Source organism: Chroicocephalus ridibundus, chromosome 1, assembly GCF_963924245.1.
Source record: "Chroicocephalus ridibundus chromosome 1, bChrRid1.1, whole genome shotgun sequence".
NCBI lineage: Eukaryota > Metazoa > Chordata > Aves > Charadriiformes > Laridae > Chroicocephalus > Chroicocephalus ridibundus.
In genome coordinates, this window is record NC_086284.1 from 72,200,006 (window position 1) to 72,217,370 (window position 17,365).

Below are 17,365 nucleotides of genomic sequence, written 5' to 3' on the forward strand. Positions count from 1 at the left end.
AGAATTGTCTCCAAGGTAGGCACTCCACAAGCCAAACAGAAGCATATGCTTTTTCTTTCTTTTAACCATGGTTAATATAATTTTTGGTCAAGAGAAATGGAAGAAATACCTCATCCTTTCTCTTCTTTAATTGACTGAACAAACAGTATACCCACCAGCAAGGATGAAAAAGCCTCCTCCTGCTTTGTACAGAATGTGGCTGGCAAAAGGAGCTGCACAGATGATGAAGAAACTAGCCATCACAATAGTGAGCACTCCCAGGAGCATAAGAACTGTCCAGAAACCTCGATAAACTGGAGAAAGGAAGAAGGAAAAAATAATACAAGACTATTAAGAACTTAAACAAGTGACATATTTGGCTAACAAAGATTTTTCTTTTCCCCTTCTCTTTTTACTTGCCTTATTAACAAATGAAACATTCATTCTATTGTGCATATACATTATATATCATGTGGACCAAATCAGGTTTGAACGCCAGTCCTTATCTGATGATCATGGAAAATAGGTTGTAAATTACCAGGAATGAAATCCATCTGCTTAGTATTTAGCAGTGACTTGTAAGGTAGCAACTTGACCAAATTTATGCTCTTTAGAAAATGGTACACCAAAGCTGTAGCAATGATTCCTTGGGATAAATGATTAGACTGACAGGATACAATTGTTTTAACAAAATTACTTAGGAGAAGCAGAGGGCTGTAATAACATTTTGATGTTCTTAGTGCTCAGACTATATCACCAATAGCAATCTGTAAGTTCTCTACAATTTACAGCTGAATAATTCTCCTTACATATAGCCATATTCAATAGACAGAAATCTAAATCAAGAAGGGAGAGAAACTCAAAAAATGTAAACCGGGTTCTGAAAAACAGTTAAGTATTTTAAACCAGCTTATTCCTGCTCTAAAGCTCTCTGCATTTTATTAAATTTTAAAATGATGTTTCAGAAGCCCCTGTTAGACAGTGCCAAGCAGTGTTGAATTAATGGATGCAGCTGGTGATAAATGAGCCGAGAGTTTTGTGACATACTCTGGCCAAAAGAGTCTTTCTAACAATTATTTTTTAGCTGGTTAATTGCACATCCATTTAACAAAGTCATCATTTTACAAATGCTACAAGAGTGACATAAATTTCTCCCATGAATTTAAAAATTGGTACATTAACACAACCCATTAGTAAAATTATGAGTTGCAAAGATCTCCATCGTCAGATCTGAAAATCTTGAAGCACTGACAATTCAGTCAGTGAAAAACATTTCCACCCAACTGAGGGAAAGCATATAAGCCAGCTGGCAAGTCAGGAAAAGTGAGTCACAAAAGAAACTGCCACTTATCATTTGACAGCACCTACTTACTGTTATAGCAAAACACAACCAAGCAACTATTATACTGGTTCATATCCTCAAAGTTTCAAATTCATACAGCTTGTTAGAGCCAGCTATTCTGGAATAATTCAGGTTTGCTCTCATCTAAAATCTGAAGGTGCACTAGACATTATCAGCTCGTGCTTCCCACTAATGTGTTCCAAAAATCTATAGTTTTTAACTTGACCAGCTTAACTGATGTTAAAGTATACACCATCTTGCTTCTATCAGCCTTGTAAATGTATTAGCTATATCACGTTCAATGCATCACATTAGCCACCCTTTTAAAATAATAACCTTTTTAATCCAGGCAAACATTCAGAGACATAATTTTCCGCCATGCTGATCAGCAGATTTGCGCATAGGAAGGATGAATGTGTCTGAAAGTAGCTGGCAGAAGGGTTAAAATCGTGTTTTGGTTCATATCCAATACAAGACTTCTTTCCACATAAACAAAAAAATATGGAAATAGTAGGTAAGAAATAAGGCTGTGGCTCAGCAAAGCAGTTAAGTGTGTGTTCTCCTTTAAATACTCTACCTTTTATGGGATTTAGGCACCTGTTTAAAGTTAAACACATAGTTAAATGATTCACTTAATGCAAATGGACAGTGAATGGAGACCTAGAAAGGTAAATCTCTCAAGTCCTTCAGTCTTGGGTCTCTGAAGCAATTTCATATTATTTTCCTCATGGGTCTACTTTGCTAAGCTTCATCGCAGTCCCCAAGTCCATGGGACATTACTTCCTCATTTAAAACCTAATACCTCTAAATCAGTCTATAACCACCCAACTATTTTACATGGATGGCCCAAGGTACTTCAAAGTCATGCTACATAATAGGACACATTGGCCAAAATGGACCTTGAAAAAGCTTTCTTCGATATCATTATGGTCAGTCACCTAAGTCATAGAGCAGTGTTTCTATTTTCTGAATGGATGAAGACACAAGCTTCTCCAGCATTATAAAATTAGTATACAGTTTCATTATCTACTCTTCATACAGGAAGCTTTGAAGTCTGCTTTTAGTGCAATTTTACCAGAAAAGCTTGATTTGCTCAAATATTCCAGGAAACTGAACACAAAAGGAGTACAAATGTAACTGATGAAAATTTATTTAAACCTCTGCAACTATGCAAAACTGTTTCTCTGCTCCGAAAGCATAAGTATTTTATGCATTATATGTGAAATACTGATTTGACCTAGCTATCACCTGAAAAAAGCTTTCATTCTATTTCTTTAGAAATAATTATTTACTCTAGAGAATCATGGATAAATTCTGATGATCCTAATACTTGTTTAGCCAGCTAACCCCATCATTAAACATCGATTTGAAAATGGAGTAGACAGGTAAGCAGCCTGCAATGTTCCCAAATCAGTGGCTTTTCTAATCTGCAAGACAGTAAGTCATTAGGGTCATTTGTGGCACAGGTCTGAGGAAACATCCTAAGAGCATTTAGACTTTTTCCTTTAGTAAGGGAGTTAAAAAGCAACCATTTTTTTGCTGAAGAAGGCTTCGCTTATTTCATACTCAGACCATTTTTGCTCAGATCACATTTCCCATCTTCTCTGCCTAGGTGGGCAAGATCAGTTCCTGCAGGGCTAACCATTCAAAATTACAATGCAGCTCTACTGCTGTCATTTAGCTTAGCTGGTATCTATAGGCAAACACAAAAGAGCTGGCTGAAATTTAAACAACCTAAGAATGAACTTACTCTTCAAGTCAAAGACTTTGCTGCTCTGAGATTGAGGTGAACCATGACAGATAAAAAAACAACAGAAGATGCTGATTTGAATCCCATGAAAAGGGATGACACTGTGGTCCAAGCAGCCTGTTCCAAGAAACAGTGTCTCAGTGTACCTATACAAGGTGTTAAGATATGTTTTTTTCATTTCAAGTCTCACTGAGGCAGTTCATAAGATAGCCCATGTTCTGGTTCAGATGACAAGGAATACCCTTGCCTCGAGGCACTTGCCAGATATATTTGAGTTAGCTACCTCAAGTGCATGCATTATTCCAAGTATTTCCTACAGTAGAAGAAATAAAGTACAAGCACTACCACCAGAGTCCAAGGCAAACGTATCTGTAGTGATAAGCTTAGATACCATTGGTCTGTGCTGCGAGAGTGCTAAACAGAAGGTTCTGTAACTTGTCTTGGTAAGCTGCCCCTTCATCGGGTACAACATTTGCCTTGGCAGTGACAGGCAGGCCTAAAAATAAAATAGTACTGCTTGTCTTTGAGCTCTACACCGTTTGGCCTGTATACCATCGGAACGTTATAGCTGCAGTATATGCCTCCAAAATTGCATGACCTGTAATTTTCCCTTGCTACTTGCTTTTCTCCTTAAAGATCCTAAGTTGGATTCCTCTGGAGACTTCTGCATCATTTGAAAACTGGAAGTATCTAGTTTTGATTAAGGGACTGAATTTTGGAGAAATGGCTGAAAATTATCAAAAGCACCCTTTTCTAATATAGTAGATCCCAGCATTGGTTACAAACTGAAGCCACAGACTCGTATTTTAAGATGTCACATCTGCAATGCACGCTTGTTGCATAGTATCTCTGCACACCTCTGAAGCTCCGTAATGGGTTATTCAGGAAAAGGTTAACTAATGACACAATGATACACCCATCTACAACTGGAGACATTAACACCAACCTCATGAAAACATACCACATATTTTATTGCCCTTGATGACTTCAAGTGTTTTTAAATCTCAGCCATCAGCCCATACATTTTCTATGGCCTATCAAAAAAAAGCCCAGCCACTTAGTATCAAATTCCATATTGAACACAAATTATTAAGCACTACAAAGCTGAAAAACTATTTGAAGCATATGCGAGTAAATGCTGCATAAACATTACTAAGGATAGGAAAAATGGCTTGGAAATTTGCTTTGAATTTTCATCCACAAACTCACATCCTAAAGTGAACCTTTCCTGTGATTTGACTGTGGATTGTATTTTAGAATATGTCTTTTTAACCTCTCTATTTAATTTAAGAGATATCAAAATAGTTTTGACAAGAGCCTTGCCACACACAGTATAAAATACAGTGAAAGGTGAAGTCCCTGAACTGCCTTAAATCAGGAGTATCTTCTCTGCAGATAAGCAGCCGTAAATGAGATCACAGATCTCAGCAGCAGCACAGGAGACACACCTGACAACACGATAAACCTTGCAAAACTTTTCCCAGTTTCATTCAGTACCCTTTACTATCCCTTAGTAGTAATATTTTTTTTTAATAGCCTTAACAGTAAAACAAATACAATATTCACAGTATGAATACATTGCTTTTTTAAATACTCCTTGCTTTATCACTGCTTGGTGGCTGGGGAGTTCTCCCTTAGTAAATGTACTGTATTACAATCTCTTATGGGTAATTATGTGACTGTATTACATGACAGCATTTTTTTGCCCTAGAAATAGGCTACTGCTAACGTTTCACTGTACAACTTTTACTTTCAGATTTCATTGCTGATATTTTGTAGATTACTTTAGGTTAATTTCAGTCCAGTAACAAACTTGCCAATAAATTTGATCACACTATTTTAGATGTAATAGTTGCTGAACGAGAATTTTGCTTCAGTCCTATAAACATTCTGTGTTCTACATTATATTAGGCTCTACTGCAAATGCTGGCAATGTGCCCAGTGCTGGACAAAATAAGATACTAATGGTCAGGAAAAAAAGTACTAGCAGCTGAAAATCAGTGCACTAAACTAATGTGTCAGCACAGCCCCATTAAATGGCTTCCAAATTAGCTTCAGAAGGCGCTGGGGCCATTTACAACAGTTAAGACACTATTGTTTATCTCTAAATAAAGTTGAAAAAAAACACCTCAAAAATAAAATTAATGACTTGACTAAGCGCTAGATCTTACACTTCTTTTTCTTAGGAATAATCTCACTATAGCCATAGGACTACTTGTATGAGTAAACACTTTGCACATTTTTCAAAACAAGGCCTAATATTGTCCTGTAGTAAAAGAGTTTCATAAAAGTGTGGTAGTCCTTTAATGTCAGTGTTAAATAATCTAATGACAGGATACTATGCATTAATCTAGCTAGCAGTGAATTATTATTTAAGTACTATACTATTATGCTTTCAAAACAGCTTGACAGGATAACCAGTCTGATTATGATTATACAAATGTATGTTTACTTTAGAATGCAGAGGTCACTACTCTGGCAGTTTTATTGTATGGGCTAATTTATTTTTTTTTATTCCTAGCTTGTAGTTTGTTGCACGTATGTTTGTGAATCATCATATAAATGAATGTGCTGGCAACACAATGAGGTGCTGTCTGTGTCTACTTAATAGCTGCACGCTGTAATAGCTGTCACTATAAACCACTGTACCATCACAGAAAGTCACCAGTCAGACTTCCCCTGAGTTCATGCAGACGCCTATTTCAGGTTAAGATAAATGACACGGCCTGCAAATTTCTGTAAGCGCATTAAGCACAAATGATGGTTAGCACAGCTTGGACCCTACACTGCAGGTAGGTGAAGTCCTCCCCACTCCACCAAGATATTTAACAAAACCAGTGAATGAACAAAACCATTGTGACTGCGATTAAAAGATGCAGAAAGCTGCAGTTTCAATGCAGTGCTACCTAACCCTTCGAAACTAATCATGCGTCTGGCAGTAATGATGAAAAGAAACATAAGACATTAAAACATGCATTCAAATCTCTAATGTAAGCATCACTATAGGCTCTTCGGTCTTTACATTTCCATCTAAGGCTATAATTCTCGACATCAAGAGCTCATAGTTGAGGTTTGCACAGCAGGATGAACCAAGCCTTTGGTCTAAAGCTTTGTAAAGTGTACTAAAACACTAAACTTGAAGGTCTTCAGTGTTTGAGCCTTTTGGGCACTATCACACAAATGCCATAAAATCAACAGACAGAAAGATGTAAATAAGCTCAGAGGGGATAGATTGAGCCTCCTTTGAATTCTGGCCCAGAAAAGCTCTGAGCCATATTCCTACTGATACTAAAGCCAAAGGAGTTCTGTCAACAGAGAACTTGGTCCAGTCACTGCACCTGAAAATCATCAGGGAATTTATGCTCCTCAGCAAACTTATCTTTGCCTGAGCCCTTCTAACTGGCTGGTAACGTGGCTGTCCACCAACAAACCACACTCGTGTTTCCACTAGGGGCTGCAGTTAAATCCAAATATCTCCGATAAGGTCCCAAAGTCTCTTAAGACAAACAGTCTGTGAAAGAGGTCACATGCTTTTGCTTGCTCAGAAACGAACAGTTCTGTTAACAGAAAGTTAGAGGTTTTTAGAAAAATGTGTTGTGCATACATGTTTGATTTTTCTAATGAAGTTTAAAGCTTTTTATTCAGCTGTTTATTTTTCTATGACAGAGCAAGTTAAGTATTTTTCAAATGACAGAATATTTCTTCTTATCCACTCCTAATTAAAACAGGACTTCAGGGACTCACAAAAACAGTTTCTGTGGGGGAGATTTTTTTTTTTATCCCCAAAAGTGAATATACTGAGAAAGCTATGAGCCGTGAAAATGGCAATATTGTATCAAGAAACATCAGCAGAACCAAAAAGAGGGACAGTAACCTCAATATTTTGGTAGCTCCTTTTTGTTCTATGTTTAGCTGATAACTAAACTAGCTGATAACAGGTATTAGGTGCAGCCAACTGGATATACAAATAGTTGATGAAATCTTGTTCTTCATGAAATCAAACCGAGGGCTTTTGCCACTGGCTTGTACAGAGAAGCACTTCCTCCACTGAATCAAGAAGAAGATAATAACCTTCTAGCATTTCTTAATTTAGCAACTGCAGTTGCAGCTAGGTTTTAAAAACTTGTTTGCCAAATACCATGGGCAGGACCGTCAGACTAGACTAAAGGAGAAACAAGTTTTGAACTAACAGAAGAGACAATGACATAACCTTCTTCATAAAAGGTTGTGAAAGACTCTTGAACAAGCATACCTGGCTCTAGTAAATAGCTCAGCTTGGATGCTGCAAATGAACTGGAGGCATAAAAAACCCCTCTTCGGTTTTAATGAGCTCGAAAGCAATCCAACTGTATCTATTTATATAGCAGGAATGGCTCTGAATATACTCCACCTGGGCCAGCATCTATAGTACAGTTCTGTCTATTTTTAATCTCCTAATATGAAATATAGATAGGAAAATTATATTTGAGCAGTGGCTCTTTTGGCAAACATTAACTAAAATTAATTAAACTTTTGATGATATTCCTTCCCCTTTCCATATTCTTTGTTTGTCCACTTCTGTGTAATCATGCAATATAATTCGAGGATCCTTCGTGAATGTATGAGTGAATGGTGGAATACAAACTCTGTCTAGATTATTAGGAGCTGATGACTGTCACTTTCAAATGGAAAGATAAACTGTTCTAGATGTGCTGTGAAGTTACAGATTGCATCTCTGAATGGTGAGGTCTGAATTCTTCCTGGACAAACACTTCATAATTTCTAAAGATTAAGAGAACCATGATCAGTCAACTTTCTTGTTCAAGTCTGCAGCATAAAAATTGGATTCTGAAGACACTTCAAAGTTAGCAAAGGCATAATTACAGCTTCGGGACAGGAGGGGATCACTTAAGTCACTGAGTCAGTGAGTTCAGAGACAAGCAGAATCCACACGTCACAGGTTATTTAAAAAGTCATATGAAATAGGTATCAGAAGTTATTTACTTCAAATACGTTTGCATAAAGCCCTTGATCTGATGAAATGTGACCAATATTTAAGTAGTTTTGAAGAGCTGTAAAAACAGAGCTTTCCAGGCATTATTCAAACATAAGGTTTTCAATTACTGTGTATCTTCCATATATATATGTGTATATGTATCTCTGTTACTGCACTAGTGTTTCTCAGTGTTAATATCTCAGTGTAACATAGTAAGTATTATGAACTATTATAGGGAATATATATATATATATTTAAAAAGAGCTTAGTTCACAAAACAAAACTGCCCATTGCTACAGTCTTAGGCTACATTATTCATGTATGGCACACACTGTTCAGAGTAATTTCAGTGCCTCAGCTCCCGATAGCGTCAATGGAGAGAAGCTGGCACTTCCAGCAGTCGGTGCAGTATATTTGAGTTAGTTGAATAAGCTCAGACAGTACCAAGGCCCCTCTCCTCTTTCCTCATAAAGTAAAAATGCAATATATTTTTACATGTTGTTATTTATTTAACAAACAAACCAGTTTTATTGGAATACATAAGAAGCACTTGTTTAATGCATTCAGCTCAAGGAAGATACTTTTTATGTCGGAGAAAAAAGCACTAAAACGGAAATGTCTCTTTTTTTAGAAACGACTTCCATTCTACCATCATGCTTAAAGCCAAGCATTCATTTAAGTGCTTTGCTAAATAGTGGCTTAAATATGCATGTTGTAAAATTATGACAAGTATGAAACACCCAAAACTCTATTAATTAAACTGTGTGGAGCGATAAGGCTGTTTTATACTGAACCATCCAAATTGTTTTCTTGAAACCATAGGCATTGTATCCATTTGCAGCCAAAAAAATACTTACTGATTGCAGAGTCATAGGAGGTTGAGTTGTGTTCATCTCGGATAAGAGGAAATGGTGACAGGTAAGCATGTGTACAATTCTTAGAAGGTGACTGGTTAGCTAAAAGTGAAAGAAAGATAAAGATGAATATTTCATTGCCTTAACAATAAAATATTTTAAGCCTCTTCTTCAAATGGGCAAACTGAGTTTCGTAAGTCAGGATTCCAGGTTCTTTCCCAGGCAATAGCTTACAGTGGATTTGGTTTGGTAAGAGATACCAGCATTGTTCTCCAGCCAAGGATATTCCTTAAAGGGCAACACAGATTTGTACTACGGGAACAGTAAAGTGGCCTTGCTGAAGGCACACTGCAATTTATATGCAATGCATACGTATGCTTTTATATGCATATGTACCTTTCTCCTTTCTCTTGTGAGGGTTAATTATGTCCGTCTCATTATCGCATGTGCCACAGCAAAAAAAAAAAGGAAATTACTTTTTCTCTTGTGAAAGAACAATGAAAAATATCAAGCATCTTCAGAAAGTTTACAGTTTCAACAAATATGAATTTAGTCTATGGAATCAATATCCCCAGAGAAGGGTAATTTCATCCTTTATATTAAATGCCTATAAAAACATCACCTTCTTTCTTGGGAAAGATAAAGGCTGACTATACCTTAAACAACATTTAAATTTCAGATTCCTGACCACAGAATTCTCCAGATAAATAACAAGGGGAAATTAACTAGAGTGAATATCATATTTGACACCTAAGACCAAGCAATATGTTTAGCAAAATACGGGTTATTAAAGTCGAATTTGTATGATGGCACCTGCTTTTCACAAGGACTGTGGAAGTCTTGCAATAAGGAAAGGGATCTCTGCACCTCAGAGGAAGGGTTAAAGACAGGAAAAGGAGTTTTACTTGACCTCTTCTTCATGGGAGACTTTTGGTTGTAAAATACTATCTGATCTTCCAGAATCCTGGCACATAGTGAAAGAAAGCAAAGGGTCATCTGTGAATTTGGTAGAGGAATTTTTCTGGAGATAATGCGTCCTACACCATTTTCACAGTGGAGTTGCCCATGCCCTCCTTAACCCACTCGTAGAACTAGTTGGAGAAACTCTCCAAGCAAAAATTCATGGAAGATCCTAACTATCAAGCTCTTTTTCCCTATGTTATAGAAATAAACTCTCTGTTTAACTATAAGTGGCAAGAGACTGTCCTGATAAGAATGGACTCAGGTTAACAGGGCAGCCACAGCATAAATTGATAAACATGTCTCATTTTGTCCTGGGGTTTCCTTTAGTACAGATTACAAAAACGTAAAGAATTTATTTTAGGGTAGTTGAAGAACCCAATCGCCAAAGAAGCCATATGAAATCTGGTGATTCATAAGACGGAAGAAAATCCCACAACAATTTGGAGAACAAACTACTGTAGATATTGTAAAAGGTTACTTACTATACCAGAAATTCCACATGCTGGCATTATTTTCTCCTACATTTCCACTAAACCAGCACCTCCAGAAGAAACCTTCATGATGGAAAGTGGCCTTCTCTCCCTATGGGGAAAAAAAAAAAAGCCGCCATTACCTTACAATTTTTAAATGGCTGAAAGACTCAAGTTCAACTGAAATTAGATATTGAGGTAAAAAACACCACCATCATTATGAAACACAGCCTGTCTGAATATAGGTTAGCTATAGCATATCTGAACAGTCATACTTCCTTTGAAAGAATGTCGTATTGCAGAAGTAGTATCGCAAAAGACAAATTCATTTCAGATACAACTGGTTACAAGAGGTTTTGAAGTAGGCTTGTAAGCCTTTAGAATGTCAAAATGAGTATATTGAAAAGTTCATACAGAAGTAAAGTCTTAAAAAAACACATCCAAGAAACATATATCATTCTCATTACAAATAAAAGTGTCCATACTAACCCCAGCATCTTCAGGTGCTTTTGAGCACCTTCCTATTTCTGTAGCAAGAAGCCAATAATCAGTTCCAAATGCCACCAAAAAAAGCAAAACCCCCAGAGCCGCAAAGAAGCCTCCAAAAAATATCCCCACACTCAGTTTCATTACCGCAGTTATCTTAAAAAAAACAAACAAACAACAAAACAAAAACAAAAACTTAACTACTTAAGAGGAAGCAGTAAAATTATTGGGAAAGTAACTAAAAAGCTGTTTGGAGAATACAGCTCATATCTGAAGAAGTTTCTCTTCACTTGACTTTCTGCCTGTGCCCTTCTTCCCAATGCCCTGTAAGTCGATTTGTGTCTCCTAATTTGTGTTCCATGTGGCTGACTCAAGCCTGACAGATGAAAAGGGCCTTCTATTTTAGGACACTGATGGCAGAGCTTCATTCTGTTTCTCTGTCTGGGTGAGGTCAGTCAGAAATAGCCGACCTTCCCCTAACTAAGCAGGGATTGACTTGAAATATTATTGCAGCTGGTGCACCAACATCAGTGGAGATGGTGATGGAGATGCAATGGCTCTGTCCGTCCATGTGAACTGCGTTACAGGGCACATAGTAGCAGCAAGGACTTCCAAAGCTCAGGCTTGGTGGTGAATGTTTCCTTGGCTGCTAGTGGGGAAGGACGCACATGGAACACTTTGGACATTACTGTTAAGTCATGTTAGTAAATGAAGGCTGAGATTTTTTTATGGAGCTTTGAAAACCTGTTAGCCAAATTGCAGAGATGCCTTTGAAAGATCCTAACTTTTATTACAAATCCAGTTAGCTTTTAAAATCTACATCTTACTGTTAAAGAAATAGCTTTAACAACACTAAACTAAGCATTTAACTGCTTTATTTATTCAGATGCATCTTATTTGCCTATATCAGAAATGCATGCCATTAAAAATTCCTATTAAAATTCCTATTTCCACAATAGAAAACATTCCACTGACTTCCCATGCTGGGACATGCTGGGAGCAAGAGAAGGATGAAGTCAGTTTACTCCAGAACACATTTGTCACAAAATTTTATTGTAACAGACTTAGGTCTCCAGGTAGAGGGACTCCTACTTCCAGTATCCGTTTGGACAGTGCAGCAGTGTGCTGAGGGAGAGAAAGGAAAAGACTGTTTCTACCACATCTCCTCATTTCCAGACAGATGAACCAGAGATGTGTCCTGCGTGTTTTCATAACATTACATTATCCGCTTAACATCATATTTGCATTTGTTACAAGTCATATTTTATTGAAACCTGACACTATACTAACTTCATACACAAGCACTTCTGACATTTTGTGGCCTTTTTGCACTGCACAGTTTCAGTGTATGCAGAACAGTAAATGAATTTTCAGTCAGACAGACTCTTTTTGCCATATTTGCTTTCCCTGACAGCCACTGATGCAGTTCACTTTGCTATAGCAGAAAGTGATGTTTGGAAACATCACTTGGGAAAGTGATGTTTTATTGTTCTCTATGTCATTAAAGAAAAAAAAAAAGACTTTGGGAAAAAGAAGAACACATGGAATGGGCTATAAAAGAAAATAAGGCATATTTTAGAAAAGCATTACTTGCAGGTTAGAATAACGCTTTAACTTTTGGTCAGCCCTGGAGTGGTCAGGCAGGTGATTAGATGATTGTTGTAGGTCCCTTACCAACTGAAATATTCTACTCCACTCCATTTCATTCCATTCTATTTTATTCTATTTGATTCTATTAGATTCTATTAGATTCTATGATTTTATTCTAATAGAAATAGAATATAGTTCAAAATAGAAAAATAAAAAAAGGAAAAAAGCAAGGTAGAATTCAGTTCAGGACTAACATGCCCAAATTTAGACAATTTCACATGAGCTAGATGTCTTTCCATTATAATCAATAGCAATCTAGTCAATACAGTCAGTGGAGCCTGGAGAGCGGTTCAGCACAACCTCGATTAGACTTGGGGAGCTCAGTTCAGTCACTCAGGCAGACACCTAGCTCTAGCTAGTTCCCAGGGTCTCCTACTAGCTCTCAGCTGCCACTCCAGAAAGGTATATTTCTCTCCCCGTTTTAACCATATCTGCCAGCCCCACACAGGGGTCTTAGGCACCTTCTTTAACCTCAAATGTCACTAGGAGCCCACGTGATGCTGACTGAATCAAACATGGACAGAGGGATACATTTGCCTTACTGTCATCTCCCACCATTAGATGCTCCAGGATGTCTAAGGCATCTACATGTGGCAGGCAGGTATGACAAGGGACTCAGAGGGGACCCACAACTTTCTTGAATGACAACCACAGGCCAGGTTCACACCACCTAAAAGTGATGCTAGATACCTTTGTTTAGATCGCTGAAACCAGTCTCCATTAGCTGGCCAGGTCATTCTGGAGGCACTACTGAGTGTTTTAACAAGATGTCCATCAACTCTAACGGCAGCACAGATTCCTGTTTCACACAGAGAAGTCTGAATGCAAAGGTCTTAATTTGGAACTGAAACCCACTCAGTGGGCTGGAGTTCCCAACCACTTTGCTGTTGTATGGGTGACCTTACAAAACATTGTCCCAAAGCCCAAGACATTTTATTTAGTGAAATCCAGAGATGTAGATAGTCACAACATGTTCATGATAACCATTTAAAAAAAACAGATAAAATTTAATTAAATTAATATAATGTCATTTGGCTCATCCTAAATAATGTTATTTTTACAATGATATGAATTTATAACCTCCAAGATACCAATTGGACAGACCTATGTATGTATGAGTACTGCAAAAGGGGACAAACCTGAAGTTGGTGAATTCCGACAGCGAAAATAATAAAAATATTTTTCATGCTTTACTCTACAATTCTCAAAGCTCTTTTCAAAGATAGTTACGCACTACTCTTCATACCTGTAACTAAGGAAACCGTGTCACACAATGGTGAAATGGTTTTTTCAATGTTGCCTCAGAAGTAAAAAGAGAACTCCAACCACTTGACTCAGCTACTGAACCACAAATAATCAAAGAAACAAAATAGCTGGTTTCAGTCTTATTACACCTACGTGGCTTCAGGTCAGAAATACGTCGGTGACTCCGTGAACCCATTTCTGCATGAGAATAACTTACTCTCATGAGTAGCTTCATTGAAATCAGTTTGCATGAAAAGTTTCACTGAATTCAAATGACAGCTGAATCACTGCCTGTGCAGTACAAGTATTTATTTTTAATATACTGTACATGCACTCTGGTGTCAGTTCAGCATGTTCATCCTGAGAGGATCTAATTTAATTATTCTCTTTTATATTTATGGCACATTTTCCGGCAGTGCTATCTTCCAAATACTCTAACATCTCCAGTATTATGCCCAGCTATGTCAGGAATGAATCAGAAGCCCTGTTAAGTCTTGTTATGTCAGCTTAAAAATTCATGTTATCCACTACTTGAATGCTCACAGAAAGTCTATGGGCACTTTTTCTTCAATTCAATTAAATTCTGAAGGTCCCTCAATAGAAGAGAGAATGTTTCAAGGCAGAGAAAACAGGGTCAGGTTTATCAAGCCAAAACAATCATTATTCTGAATCTTAAGTAAGGTCACTCCCCAACTACTTCCAAAACTCCTAAATTTCTACAGAACGACTGGCATTTTAAAATCACAATGACTTAGCCAAATTTATCCCTACTATAATGACAATGAAGTAATTTAATCAGTTTTAATATACAATCAATTTGGCCAATTAAGCCCAATATTCATTGATTTTGTTGATTCATAGTGTGAAGATTGAAGGCCCCCACATAATGGATGGATTCCAACCTCATTTAACAAAGCTGGCAAAAGTTTTATGATTTTATTTCCATTTAATTTCCAGATAGATAGGGCTAAACTAACTCCTAAATCTGCATATTTTATTTATGTATCTAAATAGCTCCAGCTTCAATATAGTATCCGAGCCCCTCCTTGTATTTAAAAATAGAAAAGAACAACAAAAAAAACCCAAACCAAAACAATAGCAGGCTGTTTCTTTCTTCCTTTTCCATCTGAAGGAGAAAAAGCTTGATTAGTTTATGGGAGGGGAGGTTGTTTATTTGCTTGTTTATGTTTGTGTGTGATTGAGTAAATGTCGTATGTGTATGTTTGGAATTGGCAGGCAGCTCCTTATCTGTGCTGGCAGATATGTCCATGATCTAAAAACAGCCCTTTAGAACTGGTTGCATGTCTCACTATACACCAAGAAACAATTCCAGCAGCTGCCTCAGAGCTGAGTCCTTCTGAGACCTCACTGCCCATTTACTGTTGCAGAAAAACATTCTGAAGAGTGATGGAGTATCTCACCTGCTGATTCAGGTCCTCATCCTGCCCAGCCTCTCCAGCTGGGTGGTATGTTATCCATTGCACCTACACGACCAATTGTCAGCAGCGCGCCAGGCAGACGTACAGAGTATAGTACACCTTGTCCATTAAATCTTTGGCTGGGACTCATCTAACCTAACACTAGACAGCTGCAGGGTAGCTGTCTCCAATTAAGCCAGTCACCTCAGGTTTCCTTTACAGTCATATTGGCAGTTCCAGGGCACAGTCCATCCGACCTATTTTTGGATGACTGCTCCAATGTGCAATGAATCATGCCTTAAAAGCTCAATTACTTTTTTTTTCCTTTTTTTTTTTTCCTCCACTGACTAAAACGGGGCCTGGAACAACTAGTGTGAGATATGACTACTTTAATATTAACACTACAGTAAATCAGGCCACATATATCAGAACCACAGAACGACTGAGGTTGGCAAGCACGTCTGGAGGTCACCTTATCCAACGCAAGCAGCTCAAGCAGGACCATCTAGAGCTGGTTGCCCCAGACCATGTCCAGGTAGCTTTTGAATATCCCCAAGGCTGGGGACTCCAGAACCTCCCTAGGCAACCCATGCCAGTGCCCTCACAGTCACCCTCACAGTGAAAGTGTTTCCTGATATCCAGCAGGAACATCCTGTGTTTTGGGCTGTGACCACTGCCTCTGGTCCTGTCACTGGGCGCCACTGAAAAGAGCCTGGCTCTGTCCTCTTTATACCCTCCCCTCAGGTATTTATTCACATTTAAAAGATCCTCCTGAGCCTTCTCTTCTCTAGGCTGAACAGTCCCAGCTCTCTCAGCTTTTCCTCATAGGAGAGACGCTCCAGTCCCTTCATCACCTTTGCTGGACTCTATTCAGTATGTTCATGTGTCTTTTGTACTGGGGAGACCAGAACTGGACCCAGTACTCCACGTGTGGCCTCATCAGTGCTGAGTAGAGAGGAAGGATCACCTCCCTCAACTTGCTGGCAACACTACGCCTAATGCACAGCAGGATACCACTCACTTTCTTTGCCACAAGGGCACATTTTTGGCTCATGTAAAACCTGAGCAGAGATTGTAGAGAGTACAAGTCCTCTACATATGGATGAAATCAAGCCATTCTGGACACAGGTATCACAGAGTCGTTCATTCTGCATGAGCTACACTAAGCTCATGAAGAGATCGATGATGGTAACTACCCTTCTTCTGATCTGAGGACAGAAGCAGCCTATATCCCAGCAACAGCTTCAACAGGAACTCTAATAAACCAACAAGAACAGTCTTCTTTATGAGCCATTATAACTACACGTTCTTATGTATCCATGCATTATATCATACACTCTGCTTATTTACTGTGTGGGAGGTAATGAAAACTACAGCCTCTCCCTCCCATTTCTATTAGCACAATCTGGTGCAACACGCATCTGCAGGAACATGCGATAGACTTGCAGCCACCCGAATGAAGAAAGCTGTAGGGTGTATATCCCATTTGGACCCTGCCTCATACCCTCTCTGTGCTCAGGACTTTGACACCTGCAAAGCATCACAAGATTCATTCAGCCACAGAAAGGAAGAGAAAATTTTAGTGACTGTGAGTGGGTCACTGTTTCATATAGCCCATTCTGCATCATATCTTACATTAAATCGACATTGGATAAAATAGGTAAAAATATGGGAAAGCACGATATTTTTTGATTGAGTCATAACACTACTGTTATGTGATGTCCTAACAGTGACTGTTGTGAAATTAATCCATGTCCCTGGAAGTTGGGCAAGATAACTAGAACCATCAGAGGTACAAGAAGATGCTTCTGAATTCCTCACATCCTGGGTGAGCGCTCCAAACTTTTCTTTCAATTATAGGAAAGCCAGGCCAATACCATTAATGTTTCCTGCAGTGCTTTAAAGGAATGGCTTACCCCTGCGTGCAATTTACACAGAAGTTAATGAGTTGACTAATTTTAGGAGCTGTTCCAGGCAGTTTCCCATGGAAACAGTTATATGCCTGCACGCCAGAAACAATCAGAAATTAAGAATTGCACCCTTCTTCACCATTTTTATTGCTGTCTTACCTGGGTCCTTCCACAGCAGGAAGCTAGTATGAATCACACTCTCAGGTAGTAACTCCTTCCATCTACTGCACAGACAGTTTTTGGTACACATTTTCGGATTCTATTCAGGAAGCCTGAGGAACAGTCCTTTCTGTACACTTCCAGCTTCTACAGTGCTCCTGAGG

General features: G+C 38.3%; 1 protein-coding gene across 2 annotated transcripts in view; it reads right to left on the reverse strand.

Annotated features, from left to right (window-relative positions):
• TMEM182 (transmembrane protein 182) overlaps positions 1-17,347 on the reverse strand; it is a 30,176-nt gene extending 12,829 nt beyond the window's left edge. The window contains exons 1-4 of one of the 2 annotated variants that reach the window (XM_063339133.1): positions 17,202-17,347; positions 10,346-10,445; positions 8,904-9,002; positions 156-293 (exon numbers count right to left, since the gene is read on the reverse strand). In XM_063339133.1, the coding sequence (XP_063195203.1) occupies positions 156-293; positions 8,904-9,002; positions 10,346-10,364 (256 nt within the window). In that variant the 5' untranslated portion in view covers positions 10,365-10,445; positions 17,202-17,347. Of the gene's footprint in view, positions 1-155; positions 294-8,903; positions 9,003-10,345; positions 10,446-10,822; positions 11,160-17,201 lie in introns of those variants that run through there. The other variant, XM_063339123.1, reaches the window with a different exon arrangement.
• Between the last annotated feature and the right edge of the window lie 18 nt (positions 17,348-17,365).